This window comes from Monodon monoceros, unplaced genomic scaffold (assembly GCF_005190385.1).
Source record: "Monodon monoceros isolate NGI ecotype Baffin Bay Population unplaced genomic scaffold, NGI_Narwhal_1 Super_Scaffold_15, whole genome shotgun sequence".
Lineage (NCBI taxonomy): Eukaryota > Metazoa > Chordata > Mammalia > Artiodactyla > Monodontidae > Monodon > Monodon monoceros.
This window is the reverse complement of record NW_021703771.1, coordinates 1,784,324-1,802,641: the sequence shown is the minus strand read 5'-3', so window position 1 is coordinate 1,802,641 and position 18,318 is coordinate 1,784,324. Positions and strand designations below refer to the sequence as shown.

The 18,318-nt window shown below is 34.0% G+C and overlaps 1 protein-coding gene across 1 annotated transcript in view; it reads left to right on the top strand.

Annotated features, from left to right (window-relative positions):
• EYS (eyes shut homolog) overlaps positions 1-18,318 on the top strand; it is a 1,642,163-nt gene that overhangs the window by 341,638 nt on the left and 1,282,207 nt on the right. The window contains exon 11 of the mRNA XM_029223300.1: positions 10,140-10,239. Within this exon, the coding sequence (XP_029079133.1) occupies positions 10,140-10,239 (100 nt within the window). The remainder of the gene's footprint in view (positions 1-10,139; positions 10,240-18,318) is intronic.

The window sequence follows — 18,318 nt, the reverse complement described above, 5'->3', positions numbered from 1 at the left end:
GCCAAAGAGCAAACACATATAGCCTACGATCACAGGCCTTAATTTTAAAAACTCTCTCATCCTTTGTCACAGTGGAGTCAAGCTCTCCCCTATTACCATAACCTTAAATAAAGTCTGTCTTGCTTGTTTAACTTTAGTGAAACTTTTGCTTTGATAATAAGCTTCTCAATTTCTAGAAAATTATGTCATCCTAGCCTGAATATTTGTAAAAAAGCAATTGTTTGCTGAAGTACGTAGTGTTTATTTTGTAGTGAAAGCAACATACCGCCGGCCCCAGCATTTATTACTAAGTATAATCTAAAACTTATTTCCTTATCAAAAATTAGACTGTAGGAACACAATTGCCTGTAAGGAAGGTCTGAATATACCTGTGACCAGTGGTCAAGAATCTGCCTGCCAAGGCAGGGGACATGGGTCCAGGAAGATCCCACATGCCATGGAACAACTAAGCCCATGCGCCACAACTACTGAGCCTGTGCTCTAGAGCCTGTGAGCCACAACTACTAAGCCCACATGCCACAACTACTGAAGCCCATGTGCCTAGAGCCCATGCTCCACAGCAAGAAAAGCCACAACAATGAGAAGCCCACGCACTGCAACAAAGAATAGCCCCTGCTCACTACAACTAGAGAAAGCCCACACACAGCAATGAAAACCCAATGTAGCCAAAAATAAATAAATTAACCAATAAATAAATAAATAAATAAATAAATAAATAGACTTGTGCCTCAGATATCCCATAATCCATTTCTAAATATAGTTAAGAAGAAAAATGTACAAAATTTCTACAGAATTGTTTGCTGGTTTGAACTTTGATGGGCGTAAAAATAGATCATATTGATGGAAACTTTAAGAAACAGCTATGAAACTCATCTTGTGTCATCTGCAAGAATGTCTTGGAAATGCCCTCCCTAAGAGGACCATCTAGTGACATTTCTATCTGGCCTTAGTATCAATTGTTCTTTCTCTTGAGTCAATAATGTATTGTTATGTAATGAACACTGCAATTCTCTTCCTCTGTACTGCCTGCTACAAATTTAGGATGAAGTTAGTGAACCAATTAAAATCTTTAAGATATGGCATTTTTTAGCCATATTTTCAAATTCATGTTATAAACCCACTACATTTTTCTCTCTCACTCTTCAAAGTTAAGAATAATTTCCTGTATTCTATTTCACTTGTTCTAAAATCTTCCCCAGGACAGGCCTGACTGGTATGCACAGATGAGTGGATGGATAATGAAATAGATTAATAGTCCATTTGTTGTGATTATAGGAAACCAGGACTAGTTTGCTTTAGTACTCCTGCCTCAGCTTTTTGGGGTGATTCTGAATAAAGCTCCTTCCTTGAGATTTTGGGGACCCGAAATCCTTGGCAGTAGACATTACAACAGACAGCATTTTGATAGGGAAATCCAGAACAGGAGATGAGGGGAGAATCACATGTCATTTGGTAATCAAATGAGTTATTTTATGAGCATGAATAACCAGAAATATATGAGGTGGTTATATGAAGGAAGAGATCACTTTAAAATGAACGCAGTATAAAGAACAAATACATCTGACAGCAGATTGCTTGAATTTAAATTACAGTTCATCACTGACCAGGTGAGGGGCATAAGCAAGTTATATAACCTCTATTCATACAAATCTCATACATTTAAGTGGAAAAAAGAAGAGTACCTGCCTAGTAAGGTTGTTATGGGGATTACAGAAGTGAGTGGATGTAAGGATAGTAAATACTGGGTAATTCTGATCCAGCTGGTCTGACCTGGAGATAGATAAATAAACCACCCAACAAAATAGGTGATTTTAGAGAACTTCAAGCTTTTTTTCTGAAAATCCCTTGTATCTAAAGTAATAGTAAGAGAGATGCACAGAAACTAAATAAAGTGTTTTTCACGGTTAAAGAAAACAATCTATCTTTTTTTTTCCATTAGATGGAAATCTTGCTCTGTTTTGGCATATAAGCTATTGTAGTTATAACCGAGTGGAATAGAAATGCCACCTTCAGGCTCTCAAACAGTTCAGTGACATTTTTTTTTTTTTACTTTGCAAGAAATTGATAAAGATATTTCATAATCTATCAGCTATTAACTTTTCTTAAAGGAGTTCTTTACATTTATTTCTCTTACTAAATCCACATTCCTGTTGTTATATGATTCTTTATTTTTATAGAAAACAACTATTATCATATTCAAATATCTTATTCAATTAGAGATACTGATTATAAATTAACTAAAATATAGTTAAATGTGTTTATTCTAGTTAACTATAAAATCTGCTTTGCATAATTTAATAATTCATGAATCATGGGTAAATGTGTCACAGAAAGCTTTATATGTAGCAAAATAGAAAACTGAGATTTAAAGGTAACTTTAACTTTGCTTTTTTTATTATAAAATTGAGAACCTTGGGCTTCCCTGGTGGTGCAGTGGTTGACAGTCCGCCTGCCGATGCAGAGGACACGGGTTCGTGCCCCAGTGCGGGAAGATCCCACATGCCGCGGAGTGGCTGGGCCCGTGAGCCATGGCTGCTGAGCCTGCGCGTCCGGAGCCTGTGCTCCTCAACGGGAGAGGCCACAACAGTGAGAGGCTCGCGTACAGCAAAAAAAAAAAAAAAAAAAATTGAGAACCTTGAATCCTAGTTTACCTAATAATAGTCACAGAACTAGGCATTTTTATGAACTTCACACTAATCTTGTATACTCATCCCTTTAAATTCAAGTATCTCATAAGAGATGAGATATTTTCACAAAACATTATTGAGACTGTTACAGTATTTAAAAACAAACAAAAAATCAAATTGAGCAATGAACATGGTAAATGAAATCAAAAGAACTTCCAATAAAAAAGCAACAAGCTCTCAGAACAGCTTTACATTCAAGGCTGAAATGCAGACAAACATATTTAAATATTTTCTTACTTTATTTCTTCTGTTAATGCCTTAATTTGCTCATGCAAAATTTTATTTTTCCTTTTGAGTTTTGTAATTTAATTACAGACTTTATTGGTTCTCCATTGTCTGTATGAATCTTATTCTCATTAATTCCCTGATCCACCTTTCCTCTACATATTTCTCTCAATAAATATTATTTTTAGCTCTTATGTTGACCATGTCAAATAATACCTTTAAGCTTCTATTTCTTAATCAAATTTATATAACTTATCCTGACTTTTATTAAATTTAAGGATATACTGCTCTTACTCTTCACTTTCCCAGTTAACCCTTTTCACCTCCAAAATTTTGTGTTTACTTTGACTCTATTTGAATACATTAATGTAAGTATAATTAAACCATCTGTGTTTGCTTGAAAAAAGTTGAAAACAAGTCACCAACATTTACTATATTATGAATATGAAAATACTCTTCACTGAAGAAGTGACACTTGAATTATATTTCTTTTCTGAAGTTTCCTATGTTGCAACCCAAATCCATTTGAAGGACAATATTTCTACCTTTGAGATTACATAGCTTTTCTTTTTTTACACTGAATCAATTGTTCAAACTAAGTCAAAGTTTTGTTTATTCATGCCATGACCTTCTTTGTACATTTTAAAATGTCTGCTCAAATTTCTCATTGACTTCTTCCTTTGTATATAAAAAATAAATTAATTTATTAGTAAGTTTTACAAATGTAGTACAGCTTCATATCCACTTTGTATGTGGAATGGAGCCACAAAACTATCCTTGAAAAAATAATTTCTTCAGCACTCACTGATTTCATGTTCTAATTTAGACAATGATATTTCCCAGCCATTATCATGTGATATCTTGTCACTGAATTCCCAAATTAGTTTCATATAGCATTTCTCTTTTTCCTTATTGCCCTGATTTATCAGTAGTACATCTTAAAGTAACTTCCTGAGAATGTTTGAGGGAAGGATGTTTTTATTATTTTCATTACTCCAAGTGTTTTTTTTTTTCTCCAGAAACATTTAAAATTTTCTGTTTATCCTTGATGTTTTGAAATTTTGTGGTAATGAAACGACAAGACTAGATCTTTTATTGCTCCTAAATAACAACTCATGTCTCATAAACTGTAGCATATTTCTTCTATCAACTAGCTGATGTTTCCTTTATCCCTGTACTTCTTTTGAATGATGGTATACTTGAATTGGTTTTATATATGACTTCATTTTTCTCTCAGATTTTCCTTTACTACAGTTTTGTAATATAGTTTTTAGAGACTCACCCTATTTCCCTACTCTTATAATAGATTTTATTTTCACAATAATACTGTCAATACTAATGAGTCTTTTAAGTTTTTTTTGATTATTTCCTTTATGTATCATCTTATTCTCATTTTGTGGATGTAATATTTGTCCATATTTCCCTGAGGAAAATGAGCGTAACTTTTAAAAAAATTCTCTATTGTCCATTGAATTTCCTCAGGAATGTAACGGAGTTGTTGACCTGTTTCTAGGACTCAACCATGAAGAGCCTCCTCAGCTTTGTCCATGTTTCATCATTACCTTACTCATATTAGCTTTCATCAATGTAAAATTCATGAAATAGCCATTCCATGCAAGACAACTTCCCTTAATCAATCTCTTTCCTCTTGAAGATTTTTTTTTTTTTAAATCCTTACTTTACAGAACTTTCCAGAGGGTAGAAAAATAAGTGTTTAGGTTAATTGTGCAATATGGAGCCATTAGTCAGAATATGTAATTAAATACCTTTAGATATGAAAATCAGAAAATTTTGTACTTATAAAGAAAATAGTAAACTATTATGCAATGATTGTATGCAAAATAATGTAAATATATGCATATGAATGGGAAAAATTTCAAAAAAATTTCATGAAATTTGTTATAAAATATATAACACTCAGTATATAATATATATAAATATAAAAAATTCAAAATTTGAACTTTAAATGTTCATCCCGATATTGGAATACATAGAAAAATGCACAGTATTTTCTTCATTATACTGGGGTTATATAGTTCTGTTGTCTTTAATATAATAGCCAAACTAAATAAACAACTTTTTCTAAAACTACACTTGTTAAATTCCCTGTTTCAATTATTATTTTATTTTAATGACATTAATATCATAAACATGTTCATAATATGATGGCTTTATTTTCCTCATTTGTTTTTAAGTAAGACATGCTCCTGGCACTTTGCTAAAGGTTATAATGCAAAACATGACAATAACATTGAATAAAATTTCAGTAAATAGATTTGTATATAAATACATTCCCTCCGCAAATAAAATTTACTGGTATGTGTTGTGATTACCAATATACATTCATTTCCTAAGTATCAGGCATGGAATAAATAATCTAAAATTATTCCTAAATTTTGCACCTGAGGAGAATTTAGTTAACTATTATTGTATATATGAATTATTATATTACTTATAATAACATTTTAATTGGAGAAGAATTTAGTTCTTTGAGGTGTTTAATTTGAGAAAACAATATGACTAGGAATAAGTTTGACACAAATACTAGGAATTAAATCAAAAGCCAGGACCAGAACTATGGTTGTAGGGAATATGTTTACAGGAGTGTAAGCAAAGTCCTGAATGCAGAAGACACAGGAGGAAAACAGGATGAATGGTTAATGCTTGGGAAAATCCAAGAGGCTAGGTGGGAAAGAGAGAAAGAGAAAAATAAGTTAATGAAGATAGAAATGGGTGCCTAGAAATATGATTAAAACCCAACTTCATGTTATGCAACAAAAGCCAATGATTTGGAAACAAAGTTAACTTTTATGGGATTATTTAGTGTTTCAGTGGGTGCTAGTGGATTCTGACTATGATATGTAATTTCTATTGATCTATCTTCAAATTCACTGATTATTTATTCTGCCCATAACATCTGCTATTAAGCCCAATTAGAAAACTGTTTTCTTCAGTTATTTGAATTTTCAAATATAGAATTTCCCTTTATTTATTTTATAGTTTTTATTTCCCTGTTGGAATCCCATGTTTATTGTGTCCTTGTCATTCTATTTTAATTTAATTATTTAAATGTAGTTTCCTATAATACTTTTAACATATTGATATTTATAGCAGCTGTTTTGGAGGTTTTGTCTGCTAAAGTTAATATCTAGAACCAGATTTGAAAATCTGACATGAACAAGGGAAGCCAGATAGCAGACAAGGACACACTGTCTACGATCACAGCATCCATGGGAGGGATGTCCTGACACTGAGGAACACAGATGCTGGGGCACTTGAAAACTGGGTGATTGTCCTGATGCTGCCACCTGCAGAAAAAATGAATTATCCTTCCCCATTTTCATCCATCACCAGCATCCTTTCAAATCTCATGGTGGGTCCATGATATTAGCCAGCTTTATGTTGCATACTCGCATTTAGGGGTATCTGAGACTGGGAAAGAAAATATCTTGCATTTTCACCTTCTATATTGAGAGGTGGTCTCTAACTTTATCAAAGAGTCATTGAGTAGATAATTCTCCAGGTACAAGGAAGTTCAGATGATGAGTACCACAAGTAAACAGAAGACAAATCTCACTACATGTTCTATCCTTAAAAATTTTTGCTAAAAACATATCATCTATTTTTTTTAATTAATTAATTAATGTATTTATTTTTGGCTGTGTTGGGTCTTCATTTCTGTGTGAGAGCTTTCTCTAGTTGCGGCGAGCGGGGGCCACTCTTTATCGTGGTGCACGGGCCTCTCACCATCATGGCCTCTCTTGTTGAAGAGCACAGGCTCCAGACGTGCAGGCTCAGTAGTTGTGGCTCACGGGCCTATTTGCTCCACAGCATGTGGGATCTTCCCAGACCAGGGCTCGAACCCGTGTCCCCTGCATTGGCAGGCAGATTCTCAACCACTGTACCACCAGGGAAGCCCTTTATCATCTTTTTCTCATAGGAAATATCTAAAGTAATTTTTGAAAATGAGAACAATTTAGCTTACATTAGTCATTGGAAGAAGTCATCAAGAGGATGTGACTGCCGGTTGACCAGAGAACTGGACCCAGGCAATCAGAGGCCCCTCATCCCCTCCGCTGTCCTAGAAATGTATAATCTGCCAACTATTCCCACATTAGGAGCTGTTTCAAGGATGAAGCCTTGAGAGAGTAAGGTGCTGTTAAGACCATCTGCACTAGACCCAGTTACAGCCTCTATATAAACTTTTAATATTCTGGTGGGTGAGTGCTGAAATCTAGTCATCTTGTGGCACACAAGACAAGCCTCATAAGTGAGTTCCCTTGCGTATTAAACCTGCTACCTTCCAATCTGGAAAGATCTGCCTCTTTCTTTGATCTCTCCTTACCCTCTGTGTACTGAGGCCAATTTGTGAACCAACAATAATTTAAAGAAACAAGCATGTCAATATGTATAACAGACAGTTTTTGAAGGAAAAGACATCAAAGTAAAGTCAACTTGATTAACACCGTACAGTTATGTATAAACAGTCATATATGAGTTTAATTTTAAGAAGATAACGGACTTTTTGAACTCTCCTAGGTTCACTGAGATGAGAATCAAGCCACAGTTGCAGTCCCGTCAGAACAAAAACAGAAAGAGTAAAAGTCTAGTTAATAGCATTAGGCAATGTGCTGATTTTTTGCAGACACATTGAAAATCTCATATATTCTGAACATAATGTTAGACTCAGTTGTAAGTTCCATCACTGACATGTTTATAATGAAGTAAATCCTTGGCTTGTTTCTAACTGAGACTGTGAGATTGAGGTAGATGAGTGCCTAAGTGATGTCTGGGCAAATGGGAGCACTTGTGTTGATCTTCACACACCTTTTCCTGCCTGTGTCAGAATGGATTTCAGGGTGGGCACACCTGCTAACCAAAATTATGATAATCAAATGTTAATTTGAGGTGGAAGTAATTCTTTATTTTTAGAAGATACAATTCATCTCATACACATGCATATTAATTTTTTCCAGGAGAATATTTGAACATAGAATACCTGCTTGGATTATCTTACTACATCTTCACATCATCACAGAAATAGATATATTTAGAGTTGAATGAATATTTTGCTTTTGTAAATGAGCCAGTTTTTTAGAATTATTAGCTGTAAGTCCATTACACTTATGTTTAAAAGTTGTAATTTTTTTTTACACCACACTCATTCTGTTACCATAGTAACATGGTAACTCTTACAGGAGTCCTTGTCAATACAGTATATCACTTATTATGATGAACTGTGATATGTTAAAATATTTATGTAGTTGTGTGTGTGTGTCTGTGTATGTGTTATACATTAGGAGGAAACGCTAATAATAGACAGACTTTTACTTTCCAAGATTGGAAAAAGTAGCAGAACTCTTAATACTTTCCTTATATGCAAGCACATACCATCTAACTGCCATCATTACAAGTTAAAATGTTGCTCAATATCTAACTCTCACGAACTGTTCCTAATTCTACTTCTATGAGAATGATTGAGAAATAAAAGTACTGCATAACTTTTAGGCAATGAGAAAGTCATATTTGTTTTGAAAACCATGAATCCAACAGTGTTTTTTTTTTTCCCTATTAAACCTAAGAGACTGGTTTTATGTGGTTAACCTTCTTAAGAATAATAATCTTCAGGAAATATGTGGCCACTTATATAAACTTAATGTACTATTTATCATGAACAAAAACTTGAGAAGATTTAAAATTACATGACAGATAGCAAGGTCTTCTGGAGAGATGAATTTTTGTATATCCTTGACTACAAAGAACAAACCCAGGTTTTTAAACGTGCCATATTTTTTTCACAAAGTTGATGCATAAGGCAAATTACCAAATAAATATTTTTAAGGTATAAACAAAGTTTTCATTTATTATTCATTTTAATTTCTTGTTAATTTTTTTTTTTTTTTTTGCGGTATGCGGGCGTCTCACTGTTGTGACCTCTCCCGTTGTGGAGCACAGGCTCCGGACGCGCAGGCTCAGTGGCCATGGTTCACGGGCCCAGCCACTCCGTGGCATGTGGGATCTTCCCGGACCGGGGCACGAACCCATGTCCCTTGCATCGGCAGGCGGACTCTCAACCACTGCACCACCAGGGATGCCCTCATGTTAACTATTAATCAGTAGATTTAAATTCATTTTTAGTGTTAGTGTTCACCTTTTCTTCACTTTAACTTGATGTTCTAATGTCATATTGTCACTTAATATTTTATTTTGTCAGTGAAAATAGTAATGCAAATAGATTTTCTATTTAATTACTCATGCTCTTTCCTATTTAGATATATGTAACAGTAATTTTTCTCCAACCCAGATTCATTTCACCATATTAGAGAAAAAATATTTAATAATATTAGGAAGATTTCCACTCATCTAATTTATAAGTACAATGTGTTATGTGTGAATGTCATTTTTTTCTATTTTTGTTAAATATTGGCAAAAAATTAGTTGTCAGAAGTCAATAATCAATTCAGTGTCAGTTTAGGCTACATTTTTTAACTCTCTGCAAACTGACAAACAATGCAAGTGATATAATATGAAAAGTCAGTTTTAGCAACACAGTTGTAGGTGGAGCACTAATGGGAAATCTGCACTGCAGAATAGTTAAAAGGAAATATTAGGGCTATGTAGTGACTGGACATTTCTGTTTTCCTTTCTTTCCATATAGTCCTGCTTTATGAAATTAATAGAATGAAATGTGATTCATCACCTTGCCTCCAGAGCACTACATCTACAGAATTCATGGATAAATTCAAATGCATCTGTCCCACTGGTTTTATTGGTAAGTACCATTTGAAAACTGTGCCTTTATAAAGAGCATTTCACCCTGGGGGACATATGTCAGGATGTTATTGATTCACTAGTACTTCCTTTTTGTTCCTCTTTAAATTTCCTTTAGCTTAACATTTGATTTGCATTTCAATAACCTGAAACATCTATTCTACCTCTAGACTCCAAATCAGAAGATAAATTAGTTCACATCTAAGCAGTCTTTATCCACCACCTCAGCAATTAGTCTGCGTTTAGTAATTCCAAGAGAAATTGTTGCAGTCTGTAGTAAGGTGAACCCTGACACTAATATATGTGGCATTCTTATCTGATGAATTTCATCTCAAACATCATCCCCTTTAGGGTTAAAATGCTTGAGCAAATTTAAGAATTATAACCTGGCACCTGTTTGACTTATTGAAACTTAAAATCTATTAACTTTTTTCAAAGGTACAAGATATGAAATAGATAGATGTAGATGAGTGTGCTTCACATCCCCGCAAGAATGGAGCCACCTGCATTGACCATGCTGGTAATCATTCCTGTCAATGCGTGACTCCATTTAAAGGTAATGACCACTGTGAGAGAAGAAAAAGCAAACATAATTAACTTTAAAGAGCATTTATGTCTCTTGTCTGGTCTCATTTCAGTCTCCCAACAACATTATGGGGCCTTCATTTCCTTAAAGTCAGCTTCTAAAGTGACCAACCAATTATCCCTTAGGCAGAAATGAGAGTGAAATGAGCTTTGTTTATATACCCACTAAAACAGTCAAGTTTCTTAGTTTTCTATTAGAAAGACCATCTTACAAGCAAATGGTAAAATAAAAAGTAAGGAAGAATATAAGCAGGCTATCATGTTATATTTGAAATATTGTTCCTATTATTCAATTTCTCATGAAATTGTCAAGGTTTTCTTTTTCTTTCTTTCTAAAGTAACCATTTATCTGATTTTTGAATATAGCTATATTGTGCTTAACATAGAGTGAGCCATTAACTGATACTTTTAATTTTGTTTCAACTTTGATGATACTTTTTTAGCTTCAGCCAAGGAGTTAAATTTTTTTTCAAAAGTAAAATGTATGGTTTGCCCTGTAAAATATATGTTTTTGTTTTGTTTTGGTTTTTTGTGGTACACAGGCCTCTCACTGTTGTGGCCTCTCCTGTTGTGGAGCACAGGCTCCGGACGTGCAGACTCAGCGGCCAATGGCTCACGGGCCCAGCCGCTCCACGGCATGTGGGATCTTCCCGGACCGGGGCACAAACCCACGTCCCCTGCATCGGCAGGCGGACTCTCAACCACTGCACCACCAGGGAAGCCCTAAAATATATGTTTTGATAAATTTTTGTGCAAACTAGTATACAGAAAGTCAATCACTGGATACTTCCTTGAACTTTAGTATATTTTTCTATGCCATGGAATTTAAAAACTGTGTCATTCAGGGTTCTCCAGAGAAACAGAAACAATGGGAGTTATATCTATATATCTATAACTATATACTTAGACAGACATGATCATGACAGCTTTCATCCTTCATTACTGTGTGGGCCAGTTCCTCATAATGAATCTCCATGATAAGATATAGTGCCATGATCTGCTGTGCATCTGCGAGCTGAGACCCAGGAAAGTGGTGGTGAAATTCCAGTCTAATTTGAAGCCCTGGGAATCAGGGGAGCCAGTGGTGTGAATCCCAGTCCAAGTGAAGGAGAAAACCAATGTCCCAGCTCAAGCAGGCAGGCAGAAAAGGAACACATTTTCCCTTCCTTCATTTTTTGTTCTACTCAGACCCTCAGCAGATTGAATAATGCTCACTCAGTAGATGGGAGGATAATCTACTTTACTGGGTCCACTGATTCAAATGCTAATCTCATCAGGGAGCACCCTTACAGACACACCAGAAAAAATATTTAATCTGGGCAGCCTATGGCCCAGTCAAGTTAACATACAATTAACCACCATGCTGCTCAGCTTTATATTATCAACTGAGATATTCTTATATGTTGTACCTAATTTTCTTGGAGAGTATCTTCTATAATCATTAATCAAATATATGATTGCTTGACTAACTTCAAATATTTAGTATATATTTAAACTCACTAAATTACAGTGTTCTTATTTGTTAAACGGAAATTAAAAATACCTCGTTGATTTGAATGTGAATTAAATGAGATAAATCATATAAATGCCACATTGCCTGCTGGAAATTAACATTCTTCAAGTGTTTAATTGTAATTTTAAATAATTTTCTAACATATATATGTAAAATCTATACAGTAGGTAACATTATAATGTTTGGGTAGTAGAATTGAATACATATTTATTTATATATCTTTAAAGACGCATAGAGAATAGTCTAAACAACCTCAATCAATAAAATACTTAGACTTTATTTTAAAAATAACAAAGTTTTCCCAGTGCTTAAATATTTGTTTCTTATGTCATTCTCAGTGAAAGGAACCATATCTCCTTAGAGATCTAGCTGATTCTGGGACTATGACACGGAATGTACAAATGGGCGTGGAGAATTTTATAATACTAGAAAGCAATGAAGTACTCAGAAAACAAAACCGTGAGAGTATCTCAAAGGAACACAGGAGCCAACTGAAGATGCTCTTAATGACCAGAATCATTTGAGCAGCAAAATACAGGAGTATTGGTTTATTATCCAAATTATAAAATAAATACTCATGAGTCCACACTGATAAAAGTAAATGATAGAATATATAAGTGAATAAATAGGAATAATAGACACATCTTCTATACAGAATTATTCCAAATAATTTGGACAGATACTTTGCACTCAAGGAGGTTGAACATAACTTCCCACCCCTTAAGTTTGTGCTGTAACTAGTGACTACCTTCCATAGAGTACAGTATGGAAATGGGGTGTAGGGGGAGAGTAACTTTTCAGAGCAGAAATCTGACAAAAACTGCCTAAGCCAAGTGATCAAAGTTAATATCAACAGTGATAAGTCATGTTAATAGCAAAACTTTCAATATGAGGTAATGAGAATGTCACTTTATCTTTATGATCTTCAGCTTGAAATCATATTGCCCCAGTCTAACCATGAGAAAACCATCAGAGAAGTCCCAATTGAGGGACACTCTACAAAATTCCTGGTTAATACTCCTTACAACTGTTAAGGTGTCAAAAACAAGGAAAGTCTGAGGAACTCTCAGGAGACATGACGACTGAAAGTAGTGAGGTATTCTGGATTGGATCCTGGAAAGGAAAATGGCATTAGGTCAAAACTAAGGAAACCCAGATCAAATATGGGATCTAATTAAAAATTATGTATCAATATCAGTTCATTAGTTGTGAAAAACATAACATAATAGCACAAGATGTTTATAGTAGAGGAAACTGGTTGCAGTGTCCAGTTTCTCTTCACTATCTTTGTGACATTTAAGTAAATCTAAAACTATTCTAAAATAAAGACGTTTAATGAAGAAATGAATGATTACAAATAAATGATTTCTAATTCAAAATAATTTACACTTGAAGAAAACAGAAAATATGTAAAATATAGTCATTTTAGGTAATCCTAAATGGTTTAACATTTTATATACACAATTTTATTTTGATTAATATCTGTGACTATTATAGAAATGACAACAGTCATATCTTGTTTTATTGCTATTCACAAATATTGCATTTTTCCCAAAATGAAGGTTTGTGTCATCCCTGTGTAAGCAAGTCTATTGGCACCATGTTTCTAACAGCATTTGCTCACTTTGTGACTCTGTGTCACAATTTGGTAATTCTGGAAATATTTCAAGCTTTTCATTGTTGTTATATTTGTTATGATGAGCTGTGATTAGTGATCTTTGATGTTACTATTATCATTGTTTTGGGGCTCCAAGAATTGCACAAATATAAGAAGGTGAACTTAATCAGTAAATATTGTGTGTGTTCTGACTATTCCACTGACTAGCTATTCCCTAGTTTCTCTTCCTCTCCTCAGGCCTCCCTATACCCTGAGACACAACAATATTGAAATTAGGCCAATTAATAACATCTAAGTGTTCAAGTGAAAGGAAGAGTCATGTATCTCTTCCTTTAAATCAAAAGCTAGAAATAATTAATCTTAGTGAGGAAGGCATGTTGAAAACTGAGAAAGGCTGAAAGCTAGGCCTCTTACACCAAAAATCCAAGTTGTGGATGCAATGGAAAAGTTCTAAAAGGAAGTTAAATGTGCTACTCCGGTGAACACACAAATGATAAGAAAATGAAACAGCCTTATTGCTGATATGGGGAAAGTTTTAGTAGTCTGGATATAAGATCAAACCAGCCACAACATTCTCTTAAGCCAAAGTCTAATCCAGAACAAGGCCTTATTAACTCTCTTCTATTTTGTGAAGGCTGAGAGAGGTGGGAAGATATAGAAGGAAAGCTTGAAGCTAGCAGAGGTTAGTTCATGTGGTCAAAGGAGAGAAGTTATCTCCATAACATAAAAGTGCAAGGTGAAGCAGCAAGTGCTGATGTAGAAGCTGCAGCAAGTTATCCAGAAGATTTAGCTAAGATAATTCATGAGGGTGGCTACCCCAAACAACATGTTTTCAACTTTGTCAAAACAGCCTTCTTTTGGAAGATGCCATCTAGGACATTCATAGCTAGAGAGGAGAAGTCAGTGCCTGGTTTCAAAGCTTCAAAGGACAGGCTGATACTGTTGTTAGGGGTTAACGTAGTTTGTGACTTCACTGGAAGCCAATGCTCATTCACCATTCTGAAAATCCTAGGGCCCTTGAGAATTATGCTAAATCTCTTCTGTCTGTGCTCTGTAAATGGAACAACAAAGTTTGCATGACAGTACATCTGTTTACAACATGGTTTACTGAATATTTTAAGCTCACTGTTAAGGACTACTGCTCAGGAAAAAAAAGATTTCTTTCAAAATATCACTGTTCATTGACAGTGCACCTGGTCACCCAAGAGCTCCAATGGAGATGGACAGTGGGATGAATGGTTTTCATGCCTGCTTACACAACATCCTTTCTGCAGCCCATGGATCAAGGAGTCATTTTGACTTTCAGGTCTCATGATTTAAGACATACATTTTTGTAAGACTATAGGTGCCATAGATAGTAATCCCTCTGATGGGTCTTAGCAGAGTTAATTGAAAACCTAATTGAAAAAAGTTAATTGAACAAAGAATTCATCCTTCTAGATGTCACTGAGAACATTCATGATTCATGGGAAGAGGTCAAAACATTAACATTAATAGGAGTTTGGAAGATGTCAATTCCAACCCTCCTGGATGACTTTGAAGGGATCAAGACTTCAGTGGAGGAAGGAAATGTAGATGCAGTGGAAACAGCAAAAAACTAGAATTAGAAGATGTGGAGCCTGAAGATGTGACTGAATTGCTGCAATCTCATGGTAAAACTTGAATAGATGAGGAGTTGCTTCTTATGGATGAGCAAAAAGAAATAAATAAATAAAAAACAAAATAAAAAACTGTTCTTGAGATGTAATCTACTCCTGGTGAAGACACTGTGAAGATTGTCAAAGACAACAAAAGATTTAGAATATTATGTAAACCTAATTGATAAGAATAGTAGCAAGTTTTGAGAGATCTGACTCCAGTTTTGAAAGAAGTTCTACTGTGGGTAAACTGCTATCAAACAGAATTATATGCTACAGAGAAATCGCTCAGAAAAGAAAGTCAGTTGATGCAGTAAACTTCATGATCCTGTTTTAAGAAGTTGCTGCAGCCACCCCAACCTTCAGCAGCCACTGCCCTGATCAGTCAGCAGCCATCAGCATTGAGGCAACACCCTTCACCAGCAGAAAGATTATAACCTGTTAAATGCTCAGATGATGGTTTGAATTTTTTAGAAATAAAGTATATTTTAATTAAGGTATGCATGTACTGTTTTAGACATAATGCTATTGCACAATTAATAGTCTACAGTATCACGTAAACATAACTTTTATGTGCATTGGGAAACCAGAAAAATTTGTGTGAACATGCTTTATTGTGATTTACACTTATTGTGGTGGTCTGGAACCAAACCCACAATATCTCAGAGGTCTGCCTGTACTAAGTATTTTAATTCACTAATTATACTGAAGAAAAGAAAAGAAAAGAATTTTCCAGTTAATGTCAGTGACTTACATTTGTAAAACACATTAAAATGTTTAATGATCTTTCACAAAAAGCCATAAATATAACAGGACAAAACAAAAAAAGCAAAAACAAAGTTAAACTATTATAAAACAAATATGCCTAATAGTGTATATAATATTTTTCTTATAATCATGTAATGTGGTAAAATTTATGCTAGAAATATATTATACTATATAAAAACATAATTTTGATAATTTCTAAATCATTTTATATTTTTATACATCTGTCAGCTAGGAAACTTGTATCAGAATCTGTCTGCTTGGCTCTTACTTTCCTTTTCTGGCACAAGCTTAATTATCCTGCATATACATGAGATCATGTGAATGAGTTCTGAACAATAGAAAATGGAAGTTTTTATCTTGCAGTCTGATCCATATAAATATCCTATAAGTCTTTCACTCCCTTTTTAAAAAAGTTTATTGTAGTATAGTTGATTTACAATATTGCATTTAATTTCTGTTGTATAGCAAGTGACTCAGTCATATATATATTCCTTTTCATATTATTTTCCATTATGGTTTATCACAGGATACTGAATATAGTTCCCTGTGCTATACAGTAGGACCTTACTGTTTATCCATTCTCTATATAATAGTTTGTATCTTTTAATTCCAAATTCCTAACCTTTCCCTCCCCTACCCCATCACTCTTGGCAACCGTAAGTCTGTTCTCTATGTCTGTGAGCCTGTTCTTGTTTCATAAATATATTCATATGTATCATATTTTAGATTCCACAAGTAATATCATATGATATTTATCTTTCCCTGTCTGACTTACTTCACTTAGCATGATAATCTTTAGGGTCATCCATGTTGCTGCAAATGGCATTATTTCATTCTTTTTATAGCTGAGTAATATTCCATAGTGTATATGTACCACATCTTCTTTATCCATTCCTCTGTCAGTGGACATCTAGGTCATTTCCATGGCTTGGCTGTTGTAAATAATGCTGCAATGAACAAAGCAGTGCCTTTCATTCCCTTTCTTCTTCTTCATTCTTGTTGGAAATGAGATGTCTGAAAAACTAGAGAGAAGAGCCAGAAGACCATAGGTCCCTAAATAAATTCTCATGTAGAAAGACATCCATGGGCCAAGAACATTCCCATGCTCTGAGTGAAAAAACAACAAAGAAACAGAAAAGTTTGTTTTGTGTTAGGCCACCAAAATTAAAAAGGGTTTCTCCTTTATAGCACTAACATCCTTTACTCTAAGAATTACTCCTTTAATGAACATAAAGTAGTCCTTGAAAATATCATCAAAATTAATTTTTAAAAATCCCATGGATAAAAATATTTTTCAAAAACTGTGTGTAATGTAGTTATAAATTCAGTTTCTATGTGAAATTTTTGTAATTTTTTAAAAATTTAGTAATTATTCTCTGATTGTTCTAAGTCTGTTAGCAATTGCACAATCTATTTCAAAAAGAAATGAAAAGAGCATATACAAAAAAAAACAGCAAAAACATTAAAATAGTGAGATTAAGTTTAGTAAATATTTAATTGAGTCAATAATTCAGTAAGGTTAGTTTTGTGTATTGACTAGACCCAGTTAACAAACTGTCCCATGGGGGATGTTCGAACCTCTCCCTGTTTGTACATCTCATGACCACCACTCACATCCTTTTGTGTACTGTTATTGGCTGTTTCAGGCAGGATTTAGACTGCATTTAACTGCAAAACCTAAATTATTAATTATCTGGCTCTTTCAGAAAATGTTTGCTGACACTTGGTATAGAATATTACTCAAATAACCTATCTTGTAAGCTACGTGTTCTGGCTTTCTGTTGGTATAGTCCACGTTTCATCTATTGGTTCTTTACCTGTGGTAACATATACTTTGTTAAAGTAATGTACAAGGTCTTTCTTTTTATAGGAAATATATAATTCTCCTCCACTGTACTAAATTAATATTATAATTGTTCCATCCTGAGTCAAATTTATGCCAGAAAAAATAATACATATAAATGTGAATTTATAAATGTATAAGATTTTTTTTTTAAATCTAAAAAATATGTATAGTTACTGTTTACCACATATGTGAATTTGTAAGGTATAGTTTATTTTAAGATAATACCCTAGTTCAAACATTTTGCCCTTTAGAGAGGTTATATTTCATTGTTAGTCAGAACTTATTAAAACACACACTTAGAGAAAGGAATTTATGCAAAAGGTCAATTGTGATTATATAGTCCATTTATGGGAACAATGGAAAAGAATTAGAAAAATCTTTATATAATTACTCTGGAGAGCTGAATAATGAAGTGCTTTTATGTGTGTTATTTTCTAGCATTATAATTACAGATCCTCCACAAATAGTATAGCTTTCACTCATAATGTTTAATATTGTATATCTCTTTTGAAATCTGTAGAATTTGTTTGTTTGTTTGTTTTTTTTTTACAAAGCACAATAAATAGGGAAAATAAATTCCTCTATATAATCCTTCCTCCATGAGGGGTTCATCTGCTGGTTAATGAGTTGTTAGTTTTGATTTAATCTAGGCTCCCTGGCAAGTTCTA